Below are 24,262 nucleotides of genomic sequence, written 5' to 3' on the forward strand. Positions count from 1 at the left end.
AAACTCGATGGATTCTGTCCTCTGAACAGTACAGCTGCCCATCTTCTGGGGGCATCAAGGCATTTGCGGAACCTGTCAAAATTATGTTGGAATGTGCAGGATGCTGTAGTAAAGCTTCAAACCTGCTTGAAAGTTCAGCATCTCACCAGGGATCTACTCCAAACATCTGGCAACAAATCCTCCAGCGGCAGGATGACAGAGAGACTCAGGGGGATAAGCTTTTTCTTCCTTTCTCTTGCCCATTGTGGAAAAGTCATAATTATGGAAAAGAACAGTATGCAGGAACAGGCTGCTGACATCCAACACTTAGTCCCTTATTTATTGGCTGGCAGGAGGGAGGGAAGACTGACAGGTAGGTTTTACAGCATATTCCCCCTATAAAGAATTTTCAAAATAGGTAAACAAAATGATGAAACCCACAAATAAAACAAAGGAAAAATGGGGAGGGGGGGCAGAGACCACACACTTTTATTTTATGTGGGATTGGTAGAGCAGTGTTTGTATGTTGGAACTAATTTTAATAACAATGCTGCAAACTGGAAATCTCAGAGTTAGTATAGATCAGACAAAATAAGTTAATGTTTTTATTTTGTGAGAGACTTGGAGTTTGTTAAAAAAAAATGGAAACTGTCAGTGACATGAGAACAAAAAGAATCCTCTTATCGGAAAAAAAAGAGAGAGAGAAGCTCCAGGGAAGTGTCTGTAACTAGGACTTGAGAGGAAAAGTGAAGCACACGGCAAAAGGCAGAGAACCAAGCAGAGAATGGAACACACTGAACTTCAGAGCATGATTTAAAAATAAAAAAAGAAGCTTTGAAGATGTGGCAAAAATCTGTTTTATTTCTTGATAATCAGCTTTCCACCAAAGGAAATGAGAAGCAGCAACTCAGTATGGAACTTACAAGTCATATGAACTACATGCTGTAAAAATTGAAGGTGTTAAAAAATTCCTATATAGAAAAACATTTGTTTAAAAAAGACATGTATTGCAGAGTACGTGTTAGTGGTAATAAATAAATAATAAAATATATCTGTTTGTATATATATATATATCTTATATAATAATTCTCCCCTTCAACATTCTAATGTGCCTGGGACCGTGCCTCCCTCACAGGTGGTCTGCTAGGCAGTTTAGAATGCACTGACGTCAGTGATGTGACTGACAGCTGATTCCAAGGCAAGGGGAGGAGTACTCCTCCCCCTGCCTGGGAAACAGCTGTCAGTGCCCCCCCTCGGCGCAACAACCAAGTCCCTGCCCTGCAAAACTGCGAGCCAGGCAGGGGGAGGAGTAGGTTTCCCTACTCCTCCCCCTGCCTACGAATCAGCTTTCAGTGCCCCCCCTCTCGGCGCAATAACCAAGCACCGGCGCAACACCAAAACCCCTACCCCCCTCGACGCATCACCCAAGACCCTCCCCCCAGCGCTTTACCAAAGCCCTCCCCCCCCCCTAGCGGGCACATCAACCCCCTCCCCCCCTCCCTCTTCCCTGCCCCCCCTGCAGCCACTCATGTCCAGCGACCCGCCCCTACCACCCCCCCCCCCCGGGCACATCAACCCCCTCGCCACCCGCAGCCGCCAATACTAACGCTGTCCGGCTGCTGCTGCTTCTCCTGTGGAGCAGCAGCGGCCGGTACAAAAAGAAAAAAGCCAAAAAAAAAAAAAAATTTAAACCTGAAACGTGGCTCCGTAGACAGCCATCTGGCATTGGCTGTCGTCTCTGCAGCCGCTCCTCCTCTCCCCTTTACGTCACTGCCCCTGCAGGAAGACCCCGGAGGAGCACAGTGACGTCAGAGGGGAGAGGAGGAGCGGCTGCAGAGACGACAGCCAATGCTAGATGGCTGTCTACAGAGCCGTGTTTCAGGTTTAAAATCTTTTTTTTGGCTTTTTTCTTTTTGTACCGGCTGCTGCTCAACAGGAGACGCAGCAGCGGCCAGACAGCGTTAGTATTGGCGGCTGCGGGTGGCGAGGGGGTTGATGTGCCTGGGGGGGGGGGGGTAGGGGCGGGTCGCTGGACATGAGTGGCTGCAGGGGGGGGCAGGGAAGAGGGAGGTGGGGAGGGGGTCCTGAGACCAGATGGGTGGCTGCAGGGGAGGGCAGGAGGGTCGCTGCGGGGGGGGGGGGGGGGGATTACCTTGCTAGCGCCTGTTTCATTGCCTACCGAAACGGGCCTTTTATACTAGTATATATATAATTTCTATTTCTATATCTCAAATTATTGGAACAAAACAAACAACACAATATTGCCCTACAGTTGAATTGGGACTTCTGGAAATCATTCACCTTTTAAAGTAAAGGTGGCTTTGAGGCATATTTTCAAAGCACTTAGCCTTCCAAAGTTCCATAGAAACCCATGGAACTTTGGAAGGCTAAGTGCTTTGAAAATATCCCTCAAAATTTATCACTAAAAATGAATCCTGAGCACCAGCTTTGTCGGCATGGTATAAAATGAAAGCTTTCTGTTTTAATTGGCTCCTTAACAATCTTTGGAAGCATCCTTATCGTCAGAGATGTAAGAAACCAGTATTATACGTGTTGATGCCCTGGTGGTCTTCATAGTAGTAGTACTACTTATTTCTATAGTTCTACTAGACTTGTGCAACAATGTGGTGTTTTTAGACTTGTCTTTCTGGATTTCATGTGCTTCACATGCTTAGGAATCGTTTCAACTTTGAAATGCCTGGTTAAAAAGTGAAGGTTTAGCTGTTACACAGTAAGAGCTTTACTATTTGCCTTGTACACTTTTCGGAGCACTGCAGAGTGTGAAATGCATAGTGTGTTAACTTTTGCATGAAATAGCATGTTTTTCTTCCCCTGAACTTGGAAAGTTGAACTGAATTGCACTGACAGATGGAGCAGATTTTGTGTTTGTTGAGATTCTAAATCCCAAGATCTGAAGGTGGTAGGATTTAGCACATCTGACTAGTATCATAGGCCTCAAGACATACTTAGCAGCATCAACAGACCCAATATTCAAAAAGTGCTGTAGTATGAAAGTGATGGGCAATCTGTGTTCCTAAACTTGGACAGGTGTTCAGATGTGTAGAAGGAATAAGTGAGAAGTTATCAGGATGCACTAATTTGTACAGTAAGACAAAAATCTTTCCAAATATCAGATGAGAAAACAAAGAAAAACAATTGACTAAACCAGAAATGTATAGAAAATAGAGGTATTTAGTAATCACAAACAGGAACAGTGAAATGCTTTTTTTGTTGTCGAGGGGGCAAGTTCCATCCCCAACTCTGTCTCCTAGTTCTCATTTTACCATTAGTCATTCTTAGATAATATTTTTAAAAATATAAATCATATAGGCTGTAATTATTTATTCGCATGGAACATTCCCAAACCAATCAATACAACTCCTCCAATAGGGTATTCAGGACAAAAGCAGAATGTTTCACCTTATAATTCAACATACAAAAAAAAATCCCATGTTATTTTAGTAACTACAACACAAACGTTTCCACTGCCGGATACTGTGTGACATAACTCAGAAGCTTACCATACCAGCACCAAGTCCACCAATGGAAACTGTACCACCTACCTATGAATACTCAGTACTGCAAATATTTTAGAACACCCATATAAGAATATGAAACTACAAATTTAGAAACAAAGATGCATAGAAAAAACTAAAACGGAAGACTCGATAAACCAGACTTTGTAAGTTGTGAAATGTTGTGGGAATCCTTCCGTCTTAAGGCCAGACAGGCAGACTTCCTCTCTGAAACCTCTATCAATCCAATTGGCAGTCACCCCACTGTAAAAATTTCCATGGGACGACCAGCAGTCTGTTGTGATAGCGGCATATGTCTGTTCACCAAGAATTGCTGAAAGCTTTAGCTTCATTTCCACTTTAAAGTAGCCCAACTCATCACTGTCGTGTTTGGCTGGAGACCAGTAACCAGTTCATCAAACACAGGCAAACTCCACTGTTCTTATAGACTATATTCACTGAACAGCAAAATTTAAGATGAGATGATCCACTGTTTGCATGATGAGGTTTGCAATAGCAAAATCCTGTTCGTAGCTTTGCTGTTTCATTTGGTTTACTGAGGAATCATCATTTACATCTCCCTTCTACTTTTAACAGCAAGCATCCGATGTAACTGCGTAAAAGCAGCAAAAATTGTAAAATTATTACTTTAGTAAAAGTAGAAGTAGCAAATGTTTCCTGTACTTCTTTACAAAAAAAGTGGAGGAGTAGCCTAGTGGTTAGTACAGTGGGCTTTAATCCTGGGGTACTGAGTTCAATTCCCACTGCAGCTCCTTGTGACTCTGGGCAAGTCACTTAACCCTCCATTGCCCCTGGTACAAAATAAGTACCTGAATATATGTAAACCGCTTTGAATGTAGTTGCAAAAACCTCAGAAAGGCAGTATATCAAGTCCCAGTTCCCATTCCCTTATGACATCACAATATCAGAAGTGAGCCAAGTATTGGGCAATCAAGCCATTGTGACATCACTGATGAGGTTGGCTCTTATTGGTGGAATGATTGGAGGAGTAGCCTAGTGGTTAGTGCAGTGGACTTTGATCCTAGAGAACTGAGTTCAATTCACACTGCAGCTCCTTGTGACTCTGGGCAAGTCACTTAACCCTCCATTGCCCCTGGTACAAAAATAAGTACCTGAATATATGTAAACCGCTTTGAATGTAGTTGCAAAAACCTCAGAAAGGTGGTATATCAAGTCCCATTTCCCTTCCCTTTCCCTTTTTCTTGGGGAGGGGGGGTTACAATTAGACTGGAAATTCAAAGCAGAAGGAGGAAAAGAGTGGGGCAAGGAAGACAAACACGGAGAGGTTATCCATGATTTTTTAAGAAACAAATTGTAGTAGGACTCTAATGTATTTCTGGGATAAGCAGCATAAAATATTTTGTACTTTTTTGGGATCTTGTCAGGTATTTGTGACCTGGATTGGCCACTGTTGGAGACAGGATGCTGGGCTTGATGGACCTTCGGTCTGTCTCAGTATGGCAATACTTATGTACTTATGTGATGTACATAATAGAGTAGCCTAATGGTTACTGCAACAGTCTGAGAACCGGTTTGATTCCCACTGCAGTTCCCTTTGATTCTGGGCAAGTCACTTAACCCTCCATTGCCCCTGGTACAAAATAAGTACCTGAATATATGTAAACCACTTTGAATGTAGTTGCAAAAAAACCTCAGAAAGGCGGTATATCAAGTCCCATTTCCCTTTCCCTTAAGCACAGTAACTAGTTACATTTACTTACCTACTATGTAACTGCTTTTGGATGCATTTGGCAAGGTCTCTGTCCAATTCTTACACCTGTGTTGGAGGTCTGTAGAACTTGGTATAGATGGAAGTGGCATCATCCCTCTGTGAGCTTTGATATATCTATATCTGTAGAGAGAGAGCTTTTTCTCCCTTTTCCATCCCTCTTGAACAGGTCCTGCATAGTATGGCTATGCATCATTCATGCAACTCATTGAGCCGTGTCTTGTTCATAACAATTATATCTGCCTCTACTTCCGGCCTTGCAGATTTAGAAAGTGTTACCTAGACTATGATTATTTATGCCCATTGCCCTCTGGGTATTTCTTTCCTTCACTTAGCATGCATGCAGTCGGTATAATCTGCTCCCCTCATGTACCCTGTTGGTAAATGTAGGTTTCTGTAATCCTGGCTATTGGCCTTTCTCCACTTGTTTTATTTGTTTCGGGGTGGGAGATGTTCACTCTAATGTAATGTTTTTCCTAATTCGGGAATAACTGCCCCTCTTCCATGCTGGACAGCCGTCCAGAGGGCAGAGGGGAGTCTCCCAAAAGGCTTTCAAAATTCTCTCTGGCCATAACCTCTTTTATCTGACTCCTGGTATCCGTGAGTGTCTGTAAGTGAGTGTGCGTCCTATCCATTAAGAATTTAGACCCAAAAGATTAGGCATCCCTCTAGATATTATTCAAGAAAGGGAAAAGACAAGTTGCAAAGATATATAGATTTATTGATTCTTACCAAAGCAATACAGAGCGATCAGGAACATCAATCTGACCTCAGGTCTGACCAGCAGCATGTCTGGATGGAATTTGGATCGTCTCCAGCTCCACACAAATTTGCCATGTCTTTTATACAATTCTGAGTACATAGAAAACTAATGCATTTACATTGATTCCAATGTAAGAGTTGTTTATTCCAAACTCGCTTAACCGCAACCTCCTATTTCAACAGAAAATTTCCCCACTCTTGCAGCTGGCATGATTTTTTTTTTTTTTTTTAGACAAAACTCTCTTTTTTTATTTCCTAACTCAGATTGGGTAAAATCCACTTTATAACTGACACTTTAGAGTTTCCATTTTGTTTTCTGAATTTCCATTTTGTTTCATATTTCCCTGACCTATCTTTTCTGCTTCAAGCCTTAGTCTGGCCTTTAGGCTAGGCCCTGCTTTTCTTTGGCTGGCTGAGCCAATTTAACTTTATGTCAACCTAGTTTCCAATAGACCAGACCCTTCAAACTTGGTCTCCCACCATTCCGGTGGGGTCTTCTAGCTGACCATAAATATTCATTAATCAATCAGCTTCCGTCTATCATCCCAGTTGCTTCTAGTTTAAATACCTGTCCACGTATGAAGTAAATTTCTCCTGAAGATCTTTACTCCACACAAACAAATGTAGATATCCACAGTACAGCTCTCTGTGTTGCCAAACTCATCTTAGTGACGAGATTCCCTAAGAGCATGTCACTGTATGACACTACTGTTCCCTTATTTGACGTTCTTCAGTTTTGTTGTAGAAGCTTCATATTGCTAAGCATATTTAGTAATGAATGAATCTTCGTGGCATGTTTCTCTGAATATATTTTTCTTTTAATATTAGTTTGCCAGCATTTTGGAAGGTTTTTATTGTTTTATTTCATACATATAAACCTCATTTCCATATCAGTACTCAAAGCAGCAAAAACTACTTTAAACATTCATAGCTATAATGAACCATGTCTTGGAGTAGATTCGTCACTGTAAGTAGTAGAGTTTATTTGGTTTTACTGCTGCTGTTACTACGTAATGGGGAGGAAAAAGAGAAATTTCGAGCTAGTATCACCATTCAGAAATGTGGTTAATCTCGTGTTTCTTCAAGTGCCATCTTGTAAAGGCTTATTTCCAAAACAGCAGGACCCTGTAATAGGTATGTTGTATAAACAAGTTTCTTCCCATTCTGTATCTGTGGAAAGAATTACGATCTATAAGCCCAGCATTACTTTAGTGTCAAAGTTTTTTTTTTTAATGCAAAAACAGTTGCAAACTACTGTAATTAACTATTTTTTTTCTGAAATTCTTATATGTTTGTGTTTGTAGGAGGTATGGTGTTAGTAAACAAGGCAAAATAGATAAGGTAAGTAAAGTCTAAGCTTTAATACTGTACAGAAGAAATGGAAGGGATTCAGTATATTGATGGATGATTTTTTTTTAATTAGCTACTTTGTGTTCTCTGGGTTTGAACAAGTGTCATCTTTTATTTTCATACTAGTAAAAAAGGCCCATTTCTGACACAAATGAAACGGGCGCTAGCAAGGTTTTCCTTGGAGTGTGTATGTTTGAGAGAGTGTATGTGAGAGTGACTGTGTGTGAGAGAGAGAGAGAGTGAATGTGTGTGTGCTCCTCGGAAGGGAAAAAAAAACGTCTGTGTGCTTGGTTTTGAGTGTATGGGAATGACGGCTGTTGGGGAGTGGAAACAGAGATTAACCAATGGGCTTCCTTGCTCGTGTGTAGTAATCGTCGTGCACCATGGCCGGAGTCGGAGAGGAGAGGGAGGGCGGTGGAATGGTGAGCGAGCGTCTGCGGGAGGGTGGGTGAGGGGGACTGTGGGCGGGGGGACGGGGTCCAGCGCCGATGTTGGTTGGTTTTGAGTGTATGGGAATGACGGCTGCATTGGGGAGTGGAAACAGAGATTACCCAATGACAATCCGATTTGTTGAGTGTCATTGCTCCGCCCTCAACGTCATCACGTTGTGACGCGGGGGCGGGGCAGACACTCATGAGATCTTGCAACTACAAATTTAGAACATTGGAGGTGCCTTTTATATATAGAGATACCTTACAAATCTTGTTCAAGAACAGATCTGTCCAAAAAAATAAAAAGAAGAAAGACCAGAGAGCCGTTGAATCAGACCTTAATACCAGTTTACGTAATGGCTAACTCAACAATTTGATATGATTAAAAAAAAAAAAATCATAAGTGTGCTGCTGCTTTTAAAATAGCTAAAATGTTATTTTGTTCTAATAAATCTGTCCATCTGGTGCTGTGTATATCGTTTACACCAAGGCTCAACAAACCACAGGCATCGGAGCGCCATGGCAATATGGCAATAAAAAAAAAATCTGACCTGGTGCCTAGGATTATTAGTGCCAGGCAGAGCATGTACACAACAGCATCAGGGCTGTGGAAAGCATGCAGCCCCCCCCCCCCCCCCCCGTTCACTGTATCCACACCCCTTCTTACTTTCCTTCATCTTCTCTCTCCCTCCCTCTGCTTTTCAACAGATGGATATTGCAGGTTGGGGGGTGGGGGGAACAAAGGTGTGAGTGTGCATGGGCTGGTGGAAGGGGGGAGAGAGAGAGAGTGAGCTACAGAGGTATATTGGGGGTGACTGCAGGAGGGGAAGGTTTGAGATTGCTGTGATGTGGGTGTTGGGGGGGGGGTGAGGGACAGAGTCCACAGAGAAAGCTATGGGATTGTGTTTTCTGGGGAGCAACAGAGTTAGCAGATATGTTTGGAGTGGGGGTGGGGAGAGCGGGAGGTTTGAGAGAGCTATGATGTGTATTTCTGGAATAGGAGTTTAAGAAAGCAAAGCAGAGAGAACTGGTAATGAGGAAGGAGAGAGGAAGAAAGCTAGGGCTGTTTACCATGGAGAGGGGCAGAGAAAACGGGGTGGGGGGGGGAGCAAAGTGGAAGTATATCATTCTTAGGGAGGTGTTGTAGCTAGTTGGGGAGTGAGACTGCTGGAAGGGCTCAAGCCTGCGGTCAACGAGAGCTTGGGTGGGGGAGGTTCAGGACTAGGGTCAGCCTTTTATACTGGGAGAATTCTTCTAAACAAGAAAAGTAAAACGTTTTGTAGAAGTGAAGAAATCTGTGCCCAGAAATTTCTAATTTTTTATACAGCATTTTTTTTTCTTCTGTGAGAATTCACCTGGCAGTACCAGCACTGACAAGGTCATCGATCAGTGTTGACAGGAGAAGGGGGTTTAATAGGCCTGCAAACTGTGACATCAGTATGCCTTGGGAAACATAGTTGGAGCGCCAGTAGCAGCACACAAGGTGAAAGCAGCCCTTGCAGAGCCTTCTTAATTAGGAGGCCGTTCAGTGTACCAGCAGCTGCACACATGGAATCTTATTAATTAGGGAGCGATTAGGAGCAGTAGCAACAGCAGAAGCAGCCCACACATTATTAATCAGGAGATTCTCCAGCAGTCTCGTTGGTAGGATCAATTTACACATTTCAAAAACCTATGTTTTCTTTTTGTTTGTTTCTTTAGGAAGGGGAAGCGAAGAGAGGGATTGGGAGAGGCTACCTCTTGGGGGCAGAGGCGTATCTGGCCTCCGGCGGTAGGGGGGCCAGAGCCAGAGGGAGGGGGCACATTTTAGCCCCCCCCCCCGCCGCCACCACCACCAACCCCCCCCCCCGCCACCATTACTGAACCCCCCCCTCCGCCGCCACCAACGACTCTCTCCACCCCCCCTCCCGCCGCCAGCCCTCCCCCGCTGCCGTTTCTTACTTTTGTGCCGAGGTCCGCTTCCTCCTGGGCCTTTAAAAATATTTCTTCAGCTGGCGGGGGACCCCAACCCCGGCCAGCCAACCCGAGGTGACGTCTTTCAACTTGAAAGTTTCAAGTTCTTCGTCTGCCGTGGCCGACGTGCTGGAGTTGAACGGCTGAATCCAGTTCGGAGTCCGACGTCGCAGTCGGAGTCCGACTCCAGCACGTCGGCCACGGCGGACGAAGAACTTGAAAGACGTCACCTTGGTTGGGGTCCCCCGCCAGCTGAAGAAATATTTTTAAAGGCGCAGGAGGAAGCGGACCTTGGTGCAAAAGTAAGAAACGGCAGCGGGGGAGGGGGGCCAGGGCGAAATCTGCGGGGGCCCAGGCCCCTGTGGCCCCACGCAGATACGCCCCTGCTTGGGGGTAGTGGAGAGATTCAGAGAGGTTGCTGCTGCTGGGAATGGGTGTGAGGGCTAAAACTGTGGCTGTTAGGGGTGGGTGAGCGATGGAGAGATGCTGAACCGCAGCTGCTAGGGGCAGGTAGGTGAGTGCAGCTACAGCTCTAGCTTCTCCTCCCATTTCACCAGCAATCACAACCTAAAGCCTCGCTTTGTTGCTATTAAGGCTACATTTGAGACTGCTGGGCATAGGTAGGTAGGTGATAGGGAGTAGCTGAGGCTGTGGTTATTGGTACTGGGGGTAGATGGGGGGAGGGGGTATACCCCACACCAGTCCCTATCAACCACAAGTGCTGCTTCAACCTCTCTCCGCTGCCCACCTGCCTACAGCATCAACAGCATTAGCTTCACCCAATCGCACTCCCACCCCAAGCAACTGCAGCCTAAAGCATCTCTTCGTTACCAGAGAGGCTGCAGCTCCTGGGGGCAGGTTGGATGGCACCAAAATCTGTCCGCCTTTTCTGAAGACATCACCAAAACTTTCCCCGTCTTCCCTGATTTTCCAGTTAGATTACGTCATTAGTGGAGTGGCGGCCTAGTGGTTAGGGTGGTGGACTTTGGTCCTGGGGAACTGAGCAACTGAGTTCGATTCCCGGCACAGGCAGCTCCTTGTGACTCTGGGCAAGTCACTTAACCCGCCATTGCCCCATGTAAGCCGCATTTGAGCCTGCCATGAGTGGGAAAGCGCAGGGTACAAATGTAACAAAAATAAAATAGATACTATTGGAGATTCTACATGGAATGTTGCTACTATTGGAGATTCTACATGGAATGTTGCTATTCCACTAGCATAGAAGGCTGCGCAGGCTCCTGTTTCTGTGAGTCTGACGTCCTGCACGTACGTGCAGGACATCAGACTCACAGAAGCAGAAGCCTGCGCGGCCACATTGGTGATCTGCAAGGGCCGACTTCTACATGGAATGTTGGAATAGCAACATTCCATGTAGAATCTCAAATAGTAGCAACAGTGGAGGAGTGGCCTAGTGGTTAGGGTGGTGGATTTTTGGTCCTGGGGAACTGAGGAACTGAGTTTGATTCCCACTTCAGGCACAGGCAGCTCCTTGTGACTCTGGGCAAGTCACTTAACTCTCCATTGCCCCATGTAAGCCGCATTGAGCCTGCCATGAGTGGGAAAGCGCAGGGTACAAATGATACTATTGGAGATTCTACATGGAATGTTGCTACTATTGGAGATTCTACATGGAATGTTGCTATTCCACTAGCAACATTCCATGTAGAAGGCTGCGCAGGCTTCTGTTTCTGTGAGTCTGACGTCCTGCACGTACACTCACAGAAGCAGAAGCCTGCGCGGCCACATTGGTGATCTGCAAGGGCCGACTTCTACATGGAATGTTGGAATAGCAACATTCCATGTAGAATCTCAAATAGTAGCAACAGTGGAGGAGTGGCCTAGTGGTTAGAGTGGTGGACTTTGGTCCTGGGGAACTGAGTTTGATTCCCACTTCAGGCACAGGCAGCTCCTTGTGACTCTGGGCAAGTCACTTAACTCTCCATTGCCCCATGTAAGCCGCATTGAGCCTGCCATGAGTGGGAAAGCGCGGGGTACAAATGTAACAAAAATAAAAAATAAATTCTGCTCCACACAGTCTGCTCCATCCATTACCACTGTTTATTAAATCTATTCAAAACATAATATGTAGCTTGCTGTATATCACCCTGAACACATGGCTGATTGATAAATGTGCATAAGTAAATTTCAGTAGTTCGAAATCTGGCTCTTAGGTTATTTTTTTTGGTTGACTTTTAGATCTGTTGAGGTCTGGTTTATATCTAATGCTATAAATGATCATCCTCCAGGTTTAGAAAATATTACTCATCTTTCATTCCAGTTCTTTGTATTTTTATTAAATCATGTTCTTTTTAGAGTATTACCGCCCAGCATCCCTAGTTTACCTGCAAAACCTACCATGGATTTTTCATGTGTGACTTCAACCTGATCCATGGTTAGGTTAAATTTAGCCTTTTGTTTTTTGTATTATGACATACCGTTTGGCTTTTGCAGACTGAAGACAAGAAAAAGGTGCTGACTCCAGGGCTTGCACCAGGAAGGGCCGAAATGAATGAGGAAGAAGACCTTCAGGATGCCGAAGAGGTGAGCTTAAATTTTGTACAGGAGAGGGGTGATTTACATTTATTGTACGTTTAGTTGAAATAGCTTAACCTTAAAATGTTGAGCATACATTTCTGAAAGTAATTTAAATGTTGTTAGTTTAAATACCAACATTTCATATGGTTACACAGCACTTCTTAAATAAAATATTAAATGAAATACTGTCTTAATGACTGTGGTGAAATATGGAGGTGAAATAGTTTGATTGTCCTATTCAAAGGACTTCATTGTGTCTTTTTTTTTTTTTGTAGATTCTTTCAAGCGTAACCTTCTTTATGCTGATTTATCACTCATTAAGCTTGAAATTAGAAGCTACTGCTTTTCGTGATTGTGTTGATCAGACTAGTACTGTCGTGTTGAAATAAAACTGGAGCTGAGCATTCCTGCTGAAAAAACTCCCTTTTGTATTCCCATTTAGTTACAGTATGGTTTGGTCAGTGGCATAGGAAGGGGGGTGGGGCGGTCCGCCCTGGGTGCACGCACTGGGGGGGGGGGGGGGGGGGGGGGTGTCGGCTCGCTGGTTCTCTGCTCTTTCTGCCCCGGAACAGGTTACTTCCTGTTCCGGGGCAGAGAAAGCAGGGAAGCAGCAGAGCCGACGCAGCTCCCAGTGACGTGCACTGGGAGCGGATCGGCCCTCCCGCCTGCCCCCCTGCTGCAAGGTAGGCTGCGTTTCGGGGGTGGTGCGCTCCAGAGGGGGGGCGCCATGCCCTGCACCCGGGGGGGGGGGTGCGCAGCGCCGACCCGCCCCGGGTGTCAGGAACCCTCGCTACGGCACTGGGTTTGGTTACCATTTTACTGTGTTATTAAATACAAGGCTTCCTGAAAGAAAGCATTGAACAGAACATGAGTTGTTGACAATATATACAAATAAAATCATTCTGTTTATATCTGTACAAAATTATACCAGGTTTGATTTCACTTTGTGATGTTATTAGGACGGGGTTTGATCAAGGAAAAGCATTACTGATACTGTTAATCATGAGGTGTTGATAGATAATTTGAAAGTTTAAGGGATAGGGGGAAAGGTTGTTAGATGGTTCTCCTCCTTTTTGAATAATCAAAGGTTTAGGGTTCAGGATGGCAATGATTATTCAACGTGACAGGAGATTAGATTAGGAGTATATCTAGATTTTCAAAAAGCTTTTGACAAAGTTCCTCATGAGAGACTCCTGAGAATTAAAAAGTCATGGGGTAGGAGGCAATGTTCTGTTGTGGATTAGGAATTGGTTATTGGACAGAAAACAGAGGGTAGGGTTAAATGGCTGTTTTTCTCAATGGAGAGAAGGGTAAATAGTGGAGTGCCACAGGGATCTGTACTAGAACCGGTGCTATTTAACATTTATAAATGATCTGGAAATCGGAACGACAAGTGAGGTGATTAAGGACTATGTTTACTAAGCCGGCTGTAGCCTTTGTTCAGTGTTTCCCAACCAGGTGCCATTAGTGCACCGTGAGGTAGCCTTGAAGCTCCAGCACACGGACTGTGTTCTCAGCACCTCACAACAACAAGAGACCCAATCAGTGGTTCTTAAATATGTAAGGAGCTTGTGTCTGAGCACATGCTTAGTCACACGCGCCTCTCACTTTTTCCTAAATACAGAATGAGCCTTGAATTGTGAGAATTAACAGGCAGCATGTAGGGCATGGTTAACTTGGACCCTGCAGCTTATACACTGCACGCAGCACCTCCTCCCTGATCTACTACTACTATTTATCACTTCTATAGCACTACAAGGCATACGCAGCGCTGCACAAACATAGAAGAAAGACAGTCCCTGCTCAAAGAGCTATGTAATAAAAGTGAGCCAAGTATAGGACAATCAAGCCATTGTGACATCACTGATGAGGTTGGCTCTTATTGGTGGCCTGAGGCATTATGACATCACAATATTAGCTCTGGTTACAAGAGACTACTACTACTACTATTTATCACTTCTATAGCACTACAAGGCATACGCAGCGCTGCACAAACATAGAAGAAAGACAGTCCCTGCTCAAAGAGCTATGTAATAAAAGTGAGCCAAGTATAGGACAATCAAGCCATTGTGACATCACTGATGAGGTTGGCTCTTATTGGTGGACTGAGGCATTATCACATCACACTATTAGCTCTGGTTACAAGAGACTACTACTACTACTATTTAGCATTTCTATAGCGCTACAAGGCGTACGCAGCGCTGCACAAACATAGAAGAAAGACAGTCCCTGCTCAAAGAGCTTACAATCTAATAGACAAAAAATAAATAAAGTAAGCAAGTCAAATCAATTAATGTGTACTGGAAGGAGGAGAGGAGGGTAGGTGGAGGCGAGTGGTTACAAGTGGTTACGAGTCAAAAGCAATGTTAAAGAGGTGGGCTTTCAGTCTAGATTTAAAGGTGGCCAAGGATGGGGCAAGACGTAGGGGCTCAGGAAGTTTATTCCAGGCGTAGGGTGCAGCGAGACAGAAGGCGCGAAGTCTGGAGTTGGCAGTAGTGGAGAAGGGAACAGATAAGAAGGATTTATCCATGGAGCGGAGTGCACGGGAAGGGGTGTAGGGAAGGACGAGTGTGGAGGGATACTGGGGAGCAGCAGAGTGAGTACATTTATAGGTTAGTAGAAGAAGTTTGAACAGGATGCGAAAACGGATAGGGAGCCAGTGAAGGGTCTTGAGGAGAGGGGTAGTATGAGTAAAGCGACCCTGGCGGAAGATGAGATGGGAATTTTTCCAGTTTCAGGTGAGGCTTTTCTTTTGGCCTCATTAATCCTCCAGCCTACACTACCTGCTCTGTGGAAAATGGTGTACCACACACCAGTTTTGAAAATGTAGGCGTGCTTTGGGTTTGAAAAGGTTACAGGATCATTCCTATGGCACATGGTGTTTCTATGGATAGATATGACCCAAGTTTGTTGTTGTTATAATGTTCTACTCTTTTCTTTCTCTCTCTCTCAGCTCCGTATTAAAGCATTAATGACAGGAATGGCTGCAATGGAAATAGAAGAGGTAAGAATTGAAAAAAAAAGTGATTTTAAATTTATTTATATAATCATTGACCTTTTTTGTGTATTCAGTTATTCCTCTGCAGTTGATGCTGTCCAGATCCTTATTTTCAAAAGGGGTTCCTGTTTGAAAATAGGACTAAACTGATTTTGAGTGACTAAAGTAAAATGGATATAGTTTTTTTATTTTGAGAATTTTAGCTATCGCCCTTTCTCTGAGGACATGCAAGACATATCAATTATATAAATAGATGAGATCATCTGATAGTGCCTATGTGGATGGTTTCTCAGGGAGTTATGGAAAACTTTTACAGGAATTTTGGCAGTACACTTGCCACCTTGCTGGGCCTCCTCTGTTCATTTTATCTATGCTGATTTCTTCTGCAGGTTATAACTCTCTCTGTGCAGCCTAGCATCCTTCTGGCTATGACCACCGCCGCCTTTTCGCTTTGTTTTGTCACCTTGAGATCCTCAGACACAATTACCCCAGGGTCCCTCTCCTGAGCAGTTCTAATCAATCTCTCTCCTATCTGGTACATCTCCTTTGGATTTCTGCACTCCAAGTGCGTCACTCTGCATTTCTTGTCATTACATTTTAACTATTTTAACTAAATAACCTTTTATTTATTCAATTTTTAACTGCCAGATTGGTGACAGTTTGGAGATCTCTTCTCATGGGTTCTATTCCCTCCAGGGTATCCACTATTAGCTGTCTTTGTGTGATCCGCAAAAAAGCAAACTTTTCCTTCTGACTCTTCAGCAGTGTCTAACAAATATATTAAACAGAATTGGCCCCAGTACCGACCCCCGAGACACTCCACAACTCACCTTCCTTTCCTCCGAGTGGATTACATTTACCACCATCACTCTGTTGGTCAACCAATTTTTGATTCAGTTCACCACTTTTGGTCCTAAATTCAGCCCTCTCATCTTATTCATGAGTCTTCTGTGAGGAACAGTATCAAAGGTTTTGCTGATGGATACCTTTATGTTTTTATTATTATTATATATTATATATATTATATATTATTATATATTTCTTTTATTATATCTTTTTCATGATCTTTTTGTTGCATTTTTCTTTATTTCTTGAATGCAGCAACCATATAGGCTTCCTGTTTCTCTTTTTTTTTGTTTACTTTCCTTCTATAAAGATTTGTTTGCCATATTTATAGCAGCTTTCAACTTGGACCACTGGTCTTCCACTTCTCCTATGCCTATCCATGCCACCAGCTCCTTCTTCAGGAATTCCCCCATTTTACTGAAATCCAGTACTTTGAGTTTTGTGCGTCTCCACTCTGCTTTTGCTCTTATATCATGTGATGATCACTATTGCCTAGGTGGGCACCCACCTGACGTTGGAAACACTTCCTCCATTTATGAGCACTGGATCCAGTGTCAGCCTTTCCCTCATGGGTTTCATCACCATTTGTCTGAGCAAATCACTTTGACAGGCATCCACAATCTCTCTGCTTCTTTCCAATTCTGCCGATGGGACATTCCAATCCACATCTGTGGGAAAGAATTCCAGAGGTATCAAGTATGGCACATGAAAACTCTTTCAGTTCTGGTATTAGGCTAATGAGTGACTTTCAGTGAAGGCACAGTGGAATGTTTGAACTGGAGAGTGTTAGATTTTGATTATAAATATAATGAGGCTGTCCATCCTTTAAGTTAATCACTTCAAAGCAACTACTGTAAAAGATGGGAAGCCATCAAAAATTTCTCAGACTGAACAAGCAGCAGCATTTGTAAAAGACAATTCTTTGTATTGACTTTTTTGTTACAGTAGTCTCAACATTGGTGTATTCATTTTTTATATCAAGAATAGAAGTATGAAACTGAAAGACTCATCCGGTAAAAAAAAAAAAAAAAGTGTTGTAATTGAATGTACTTTCTGGCTACCAGTTAAAGAAAGTTTAGTGATGTTATCAATGTGGGCTACCATTAAGATATGTTATTTAACCACTAACCCATGGGTCATTCTATGCCAAGTGGTCTAAACCTTCCCACCATAATGTGTCCAATTTTGTTCAAATTTTATCTGTTGTGCGAGTCAGGTGTTAAACGAAGTTTCCCAAAATTTGAGGTCTCTAACTGCAATAGTTGCAGATCTAGACCCTCTTTTCTGAAAGGTGGTCAGTCCATGAGCGTGTGACATTTACCAAAATGCCATTTTTGGGGTCTAATAAAATCCAAACACATTTATAAGAATGGCTACAAAATTCAAATCCTGTACAGTTTTTGATGCTAATTCCGATGAAATACATTTTAACATTATGGGTGCAAAATCCAGTCAAACAAGTTGACTCAAAATGTGCATCAAAATTGGTTGCGACTCGTCAGAACATATTTGGACCTATATTCAGACCGCAACAACTTCCATGCAAACAAAGATATGGACTTGAAATTTTGAACAAGCATTATGCTTGTGCTGGACATAATACTGCCAGATTTGCAACTAACCAGCATCTATAACCACCCTGCAGGATCTCTTCAAAGTTGGCACTGTCAACGCAAATGGTAAAATGTAACAAAGTTCAAAGCCAATTATTAAAAAAGAGTCTGCCTGAATCAGCTTGTGAACAGTATCATCTGAAAGAGAAAATTGTGCTCTACAACACTGATATGTTTTTGTTTTGCAATGCCACCATTAAGTAGCCATTTACTCAGGTCAAAGTATGTTATATTTAGTACGCTTGATGCGCTAATTTTTCTTCATTTCTAGGAAATTGAGGCACTTAATTTTCATGCAGAAAACATATGTCTCCTACAACCAAGAACTGCAAATGATATTTAGCCAAATTGCCTGACACCTCCAGCAATTTTTGCAAAACCTCCAGAATCTTCCCCTAAGACCTCTGTTTAAAAAAAAAAATCATGCAAAACCAATCCATAAATCTGAGTGAATGTTAACATAAAACACACTGTTCCAGAAACTAGACACTCATTCCTTTCATCCCTCCCTAGGACATGATATCCAGGGTTAATAAGGGAAAGACTTGAGATTTAGTAACATATGCAAGGAAGAGTATTGATGCAAATATCGAGAGTCAGATCGTAAATTAAAGAAAGCTGCCTCTATCAATTTCATATTTGAGAACATTTAATATATGTCAGTAGTTGAGTACTGCCAATCGAAGAACACAGTCTCAGTTCTGATGATCTAGGTAATATAAAAACTCAGCTTCTGAGATTGCATATCCTAGGAGTCTGGGGTTGATACAGGTCCTGTAACCCTTACCCCAAATAACATGAACAACATAGATATAATTTTGTAATGCCCCTGTAATAAATGAAAGTACCTTATTGGAGAGTAGACAAGTTCATTTCCAAGGGATATATTCCTTTGCCAGGGCTGACTGGCAGGAAGGACTATCCCCGGGGGTCCTTTTGAATACTAGCTGTAGAAGCAGCTTTCTTATGTTACAAACACCAGTAACATGGTTGGCAGTGCCCGAAGCACAGTGGAAACAAGGAAACACTCTTGGAGCTCCTTTTTGGTGATGAAAGCTCTCTTTGAGTCAGTTGACTCTTGAGCTCAAGTACCTAATCTGAAGTATTGCTTAAAGGTAATGTTGAACTTACACCTTATTTACTCACTATGCCTGCTGTTTTTCCTAGGGCTCATGTTCATAAAATTGAAAGTCAAAAACAAAAAAGGTGGGAATATAAAAGCCAGGCTATCCAAAGATTGGAACCAAACTAAAATTAAAATAACCAGCGTTTATTAATTTCCAAACAAATGATGATAAAACAATTACACATAAAAATTGACAAGTTATTATTTGTTTGGAAATTAAGAAACGCTGGTTATTTTAATTTAGTTTGGTTCCGATCTTTGGATAGCCAGGCTTTTATATTCCCACCTTTTTTGTTTTTGTCTTTAAGCCTCGTGGGATCTATTGAGTTCTCCACTTTTGTGCATTCTCTCTAGACTTTTGCATCATAAAATTGAAAGTGCCATTCTTTCTCTGAATTGCAGTAGAGTTGTTGCTTACAGTCTGCAGTGGATCTGAGTGCTCTACCCCTCAAGGAGAATGTGGAGATTGGACACTCTAAAGCTATCATCCCACTGGAAGGTCATGGTTAGACAGTAATAGGATAAGATTGTGTAGGCTGAAGTCTTTATTGCAGCCATGGCCTTATCAATCGGTGTTGAGATGCTCTTATAAGATTGAGCCTGCAGGAGTATAACGAGAAGACATGCAATTGGCTATCCAGTTAAAACCAGTTTGCTTTGCCACCGCAATCACAGGCCTATTTATTTTATTTCATAAATTTATATTCTGCCTAAACACTAGGCGGATTTCAATTAAAAAAAAATCCATAAAAAATTTTCACATATCAATAACGAAGGAGGAAAGCGTCCAGTTCTTCTGTTTGACTTGGAGGCCAGTAGACTACATCAGTATGAATGAAAGTGCATCTCCTCTTTCCAAGACGAGCCACAGGATTTCTTCTTTTCCCCATACCCCCTGCATTTCAGCCATTTTAATATTTTCGACATAGAGAGCTACCCCCTCTTACACACACATACTCACACTCTCTGTTGCCATCAATATCCCTTCTAAATAGGTTATAACCTATCCCATTCCTGAGACTCGTTAAACCATGACTCTGTAATGGCCACAATATCCAAGTTCATTTCAATTATTAGGCCTTCCAGATCACGAATTTTATTGCTTAAATTGTGAGCAGTTGGGCTCATAGCCTTCCACCGATTTTTGAGTGGTTTACTTGTATTTTGTATAGTTTTTATTCCAATCTCCTCTTTCCCTTGTTGCTGATGAGTGTGTTTTAAGATCATTTTTTCCACTACTGTAATATGTGTGCTGGGGGTGTGACTTCCTGAAATTATTTTATTCCATATGCCACCATCTTCTTCTAGTTTAAACACCTGTCCACATATTGATTGAATTTTTCATTTAAGAACCTTCTTCCTCCTCGAGAAAGTTGTAGTCCATTGTATATTCTCTTTGTTACATCCATTGTGCCAGCTGCCTATTTATCTTAAAGCTGCCTTGTTTACTCTAGGTTTGAAGCATGTGTTAAAGCTGGTTGTGCAATGCAACTTCTCTTCTTCCTTATTATAAACTAGTAAAAAAGGCCCATTTCTGTTTGAAAGGAAACGGGCGCTAGCAAGGTTTTCCTCTGAGTGTGTATGTTTGAGAGATTGACTGTGTGAGAGAGGCTTCTGTTCCTGCTGCTGTGCATTCCCCATGTTGTGCTGATTCGCTGCTCCCTGTATCATGGCTCCACCCCTCTCCCTTCTACTGGCCAATCTGGTGTGGGTTGTGTGACATCACTATTATCTACTCCAACATGATCCTCGGTTCCAGGCAGCCTCAGAATGTTGGAGGTGAGAATTATTATATAAGATAGGTAGAACTTCTGAAAATGATATAGTATTGAAGTCTCTTTCCCCAAATTTGGAAGTCTTTTTGTACTACAGAGGTGCTATTTCTATTCAGGTAATTGTTTAATAGTAGTGATATGCTTTTAGAATATGCTGTAATAATACATTGTACACTGCAGGGTGCAGTTTCCATAGCTGCAGTATGTATAATAACTAAATAAATTTTATTAAGAAAATATGAACACCTACAAATGTGCATTTTCTTCTGAACAGAGTTGCCAGATTCGTTAGACATTTAACATGAGCTTCTTGGTATAATCTATAGGGTCGGTTGACTGCAAGCACGATTGGCCACATTGTTGGACTTCAGTCTGATGAGATCAAGCAGATCGTTTCAGAGTACATGGAGAAGGTACATACTGAACGGAGTAAAAACTATTTTATTTGCTATTGTATGATCTGCATTACTATTCCCTCTATAGAGTACTAATTCATTAACTATATTTGCTCAAACTAAATCAGCTTTTCTCATTCTTTGAGGCAATTTACTGTAGTTTTATTCACTACCGCATGACCTAACCAATTAACGTTATGCAACACTTATTGGTTGTTTGTCTTTATAGATGTGTGAACCACACGATCTCTTTTGAACAGAGTATGAGTGCTTCATTTCTGGCTCTTGAGTTCTAGATCATTGACGCTTGTCTGATGACCTTTCCTTAACTGGTTTTCTTTTTGCTGACACCTTTGAGCTGTGGCACTTTCCTGCTTATGAGAGACACTATAACTTAACTGAAGCTGTGGCAAATTCCTTGTCTTGCTTTATGATAAAGGTAATGGAGGAACAGAAAGCCCATGGGTAATATTTCAATGTTTCATTTCTTCTGCTCCACAAAAAGGCAGAAGGACCTTGAGTGTTGCAGTAGATGGATGATTGATCATCTACAAAATAAGAATAGATCAAGTGAGACCGAAATGTCCCACCGTTAACGAGCATAGTCCTTAGTCATACACATGCACCTGAAAGCAATCTCTCTGTTATTTACAGGCTTATTCAGGCATTAACAATGTGCCTCTGGTGACAAAAGTCACCGGGCAAAATGAGACCTTTGACTTGTCTTGGTTTCATACCTGATTAGTTTACTGATTAAAATCCCTTTCTGGCACATTTGAAGGCACATTAGTTATCTTTGGCCAAATATTCAACTCGCTGTATCAGGTAAAAGTGTGGCTGATCATCTGACTAAATCTTATGTTCTTAATCTGACCATACCCAATTTGACTACCCCTATCGGACTGACTGTCTTTAGATTGTAAGCTCTTTAAGCAGGGACTGTCCTTTATGTTAAATTGTACAGCGCTGCATAACCCTAGTAGCGCTTTAGAAATGTTAAATAGTAGTAGTAGTAAATACCTAATTTGTATTGTAATATTTACCACCTGTCTTTAGGTTAGGTAAATATTACATGGTCGTCTTAAATTTGAAAAGCCTGTCGGAGGAACATTGGGACCCACCCACTTCCTCCCCAGTTTCAGTTTGTACAAAAATTGTCTTGTAAAGAGGGGATTTTAAACAGGTAAGGTTCAACCCACTAAAGCTAATTTTTACTGGGTAAATCTTTTGAAAATCATCTCAGTTACTGTACAGGAAGAAATTAGTATGAAGCTTTTTGTTCAGCTAATGTAGTTAGAGTTAATAGCTGTTGCTTACTGGTGGTAACTTATTGCTTAAATTATTTACTATCTGAAGCATTTTTTTCTAAGAAAATAACCAAAGAATATTTCTGGATGAAATGTTTTTTACCTGTGGAAATAGGGCAGAGTTATCCAAGGCCCTAGTTGAGAGTATGCAGTAATCGATGTTCTGTGGGGCAGTTAATGTTGCCCACGTTGCTCAGTGATGTTCCCAAGAATGGAGAAAAAGCGGGCTAAGCAAGAAAGTGTTTATTTTATATAATGAAAACTATGTGCATCTCCAGTGGAAGGATTTTCTACTGAGAAAGGAGATGCAGATCTTTTGTGGTAGTCTTTCATTTAGGATTAGAGCAAGCGAAACTACCCAGATTTTTTTTTTCATTATTGCTGTAAACTGCTTGGATTAAAATTATCTGCAAAATTTGCATGAGGATGCAGACACTGATTGTTTGTTGTACTGTTGGAGAGGTAAGTTTTATAAATCTTTTTCTGCCTGTAAAGCCTATTTTATAGACAGAAAACGATTTGTAGAATTGTTCAGCCACATATGCGTCTAAAAGTTACATGCTTGGAATGTGTGTGCCTATGTTTATGCAACCTGCATGTAGGTGTTTCTGGGACAGAGTAATGTATGTGCATATTTTAAATAATGCACATGTACATACCCAAATTTACACCTTCAGAGCAGGTGAACAGTTGTGCACTATTAGGGCTGAATCTGGGAGCCTGTTTTATAAAACACAGATGTTACCTTTATAAAATAGTTTTAAAATAGGGTCCATTTTAGATTTGACATTGGTGACCTGTTATAAAATTACCCCCTTCATGAAAAAAATTGTGGTGGTAAGATGGCGATCTAACGCACACACGAAACGCTCCTGCTGCCTTGAATAATATTTCCTAAAAAACTGCGGTTACTTACGATGCCCCACACTAAAAGAAAGGGGCCAACTGCCGGCGGTCAGGACTTCGTCCCCGCGGCAGCAAACGTTGGAGCGCTTCGTGGTGAATCAATCTCGCGAAGCCGGTGAGATGAGACCCGCTATGGACGCCGTTGTAGGAGTGCCGGCGCCCCAGGGTTTGGACATCTCTCTCTCACCCCCGGGGATTATTCCACCTCCATGCCCGGCAACACAAAGGAGAGAGCAAGGAGTGTTTGAAGCAACGGAAGTCGTTGACGGTAACACTCAGCTCGGCAGTGCCTCTCCTGAGTTTGCAATGGAAGAAAGCTTGGAAGAAGCAGATCCTGCAGAAATAACGCTGACTTTAATTTGGAAAGCGCTTCAAGATCTAAAACAAGTTGTCTCGTAAGTCCTTTCGAGAAACCACTTCAATTGGGACAAAAATGACTCAGTTAACGGAATCCTTGGATAAGGTACGTTCAGAGACAATGGAAAAAATATCTCAGAATTATGAGGAAATAAAGAGTATAAAGTCCACAGCTGATTCATTGGTTAAAGATAAATTGATGCTTCATAGAAAAATGGAACAGCTAGAAAATTTCAACCGAAGATTGACTCTCAGGGCAATAAACTTCCCCATAATACCTGGGATATCTCCAAATGATTTATTTAAAACATATCTAATTGAGAATCTGAACTTACCATCTCAAGCGATCCCTCCTTGCAATAAAATTTACTATCTAAAAATGCCTGTAAAGAAGAATGAACCTGGACAGGAGGGTAATGAAATAGATCTTCAGAATCTAACGGCTATATTGGAGGAATCCATAACTGAAGTGGCGACTCGCGGTACTTTAATTATTTCTTTAATATTTGAGCAAGATTTAAGTTCACTGATGAGATTATACTTTAGGAATCTTCAGAAACCATTTTATGGTCAAAGAATATGGATCTATCCTGATGTTACTAGAGTAACTCAGGAAAGACGTAGAAAATTTCTGTTACAGAGGGAGAGAGTGAGAGAGACGGGA

At 42.2% G+C, this 24,262-nt stretch overlaps 1 protein-coding gene across 2 annotated transcripts in view; it reads left to right on the forward strand.

Moving 5' to 3' along the window:
* Window positions 1-24,262, forward strand: part of LOC115459553 (coiled-coil domain-containing protein 93-like) — a 227,635-nt gene that overhangs the window by 49,375 nt on the left and 153,998 nt on the right. For both annotated transcript variants that reach the window (XM_030189365.1, XM_030189366.1), the window contains exons 8-11: window positions 7,311-7,347; window positions 12,192-12,281; window positions 15,229-15,279; window positions 20,960-21,046. In XM_030189365.1, the coding sequence (XP_030045225.1) occupies window positions 7,311-7,347; window positions 12,192-12,281; window positions 15,229-15,279; window positions 20,960-21,046 (265 nt within the window). The remainder of the gene's footprint in view (window positions 1-7,310; window positions 7,348-12,191; window positions 12,282-15,228; window positions 15,280-20,959; window positions 21,047-24,262) is intronic.

The sequence above is a fragment of the Microcaecilia unicolor genome, unplaced genomic scaffold (assembly GCF_901765095.1).
Source record: "Microcaecilia unicolor unplaced genomic scaffold, aMicUni1.1, whole genome shotgun sequence".
Taxonomy (NCBI): Eukaryota; Metazoa; Chordata; class Amphibia; order Gymnophiona; family Siphonopidae; genus Microcaecilia; species Microcaecilia unicolor.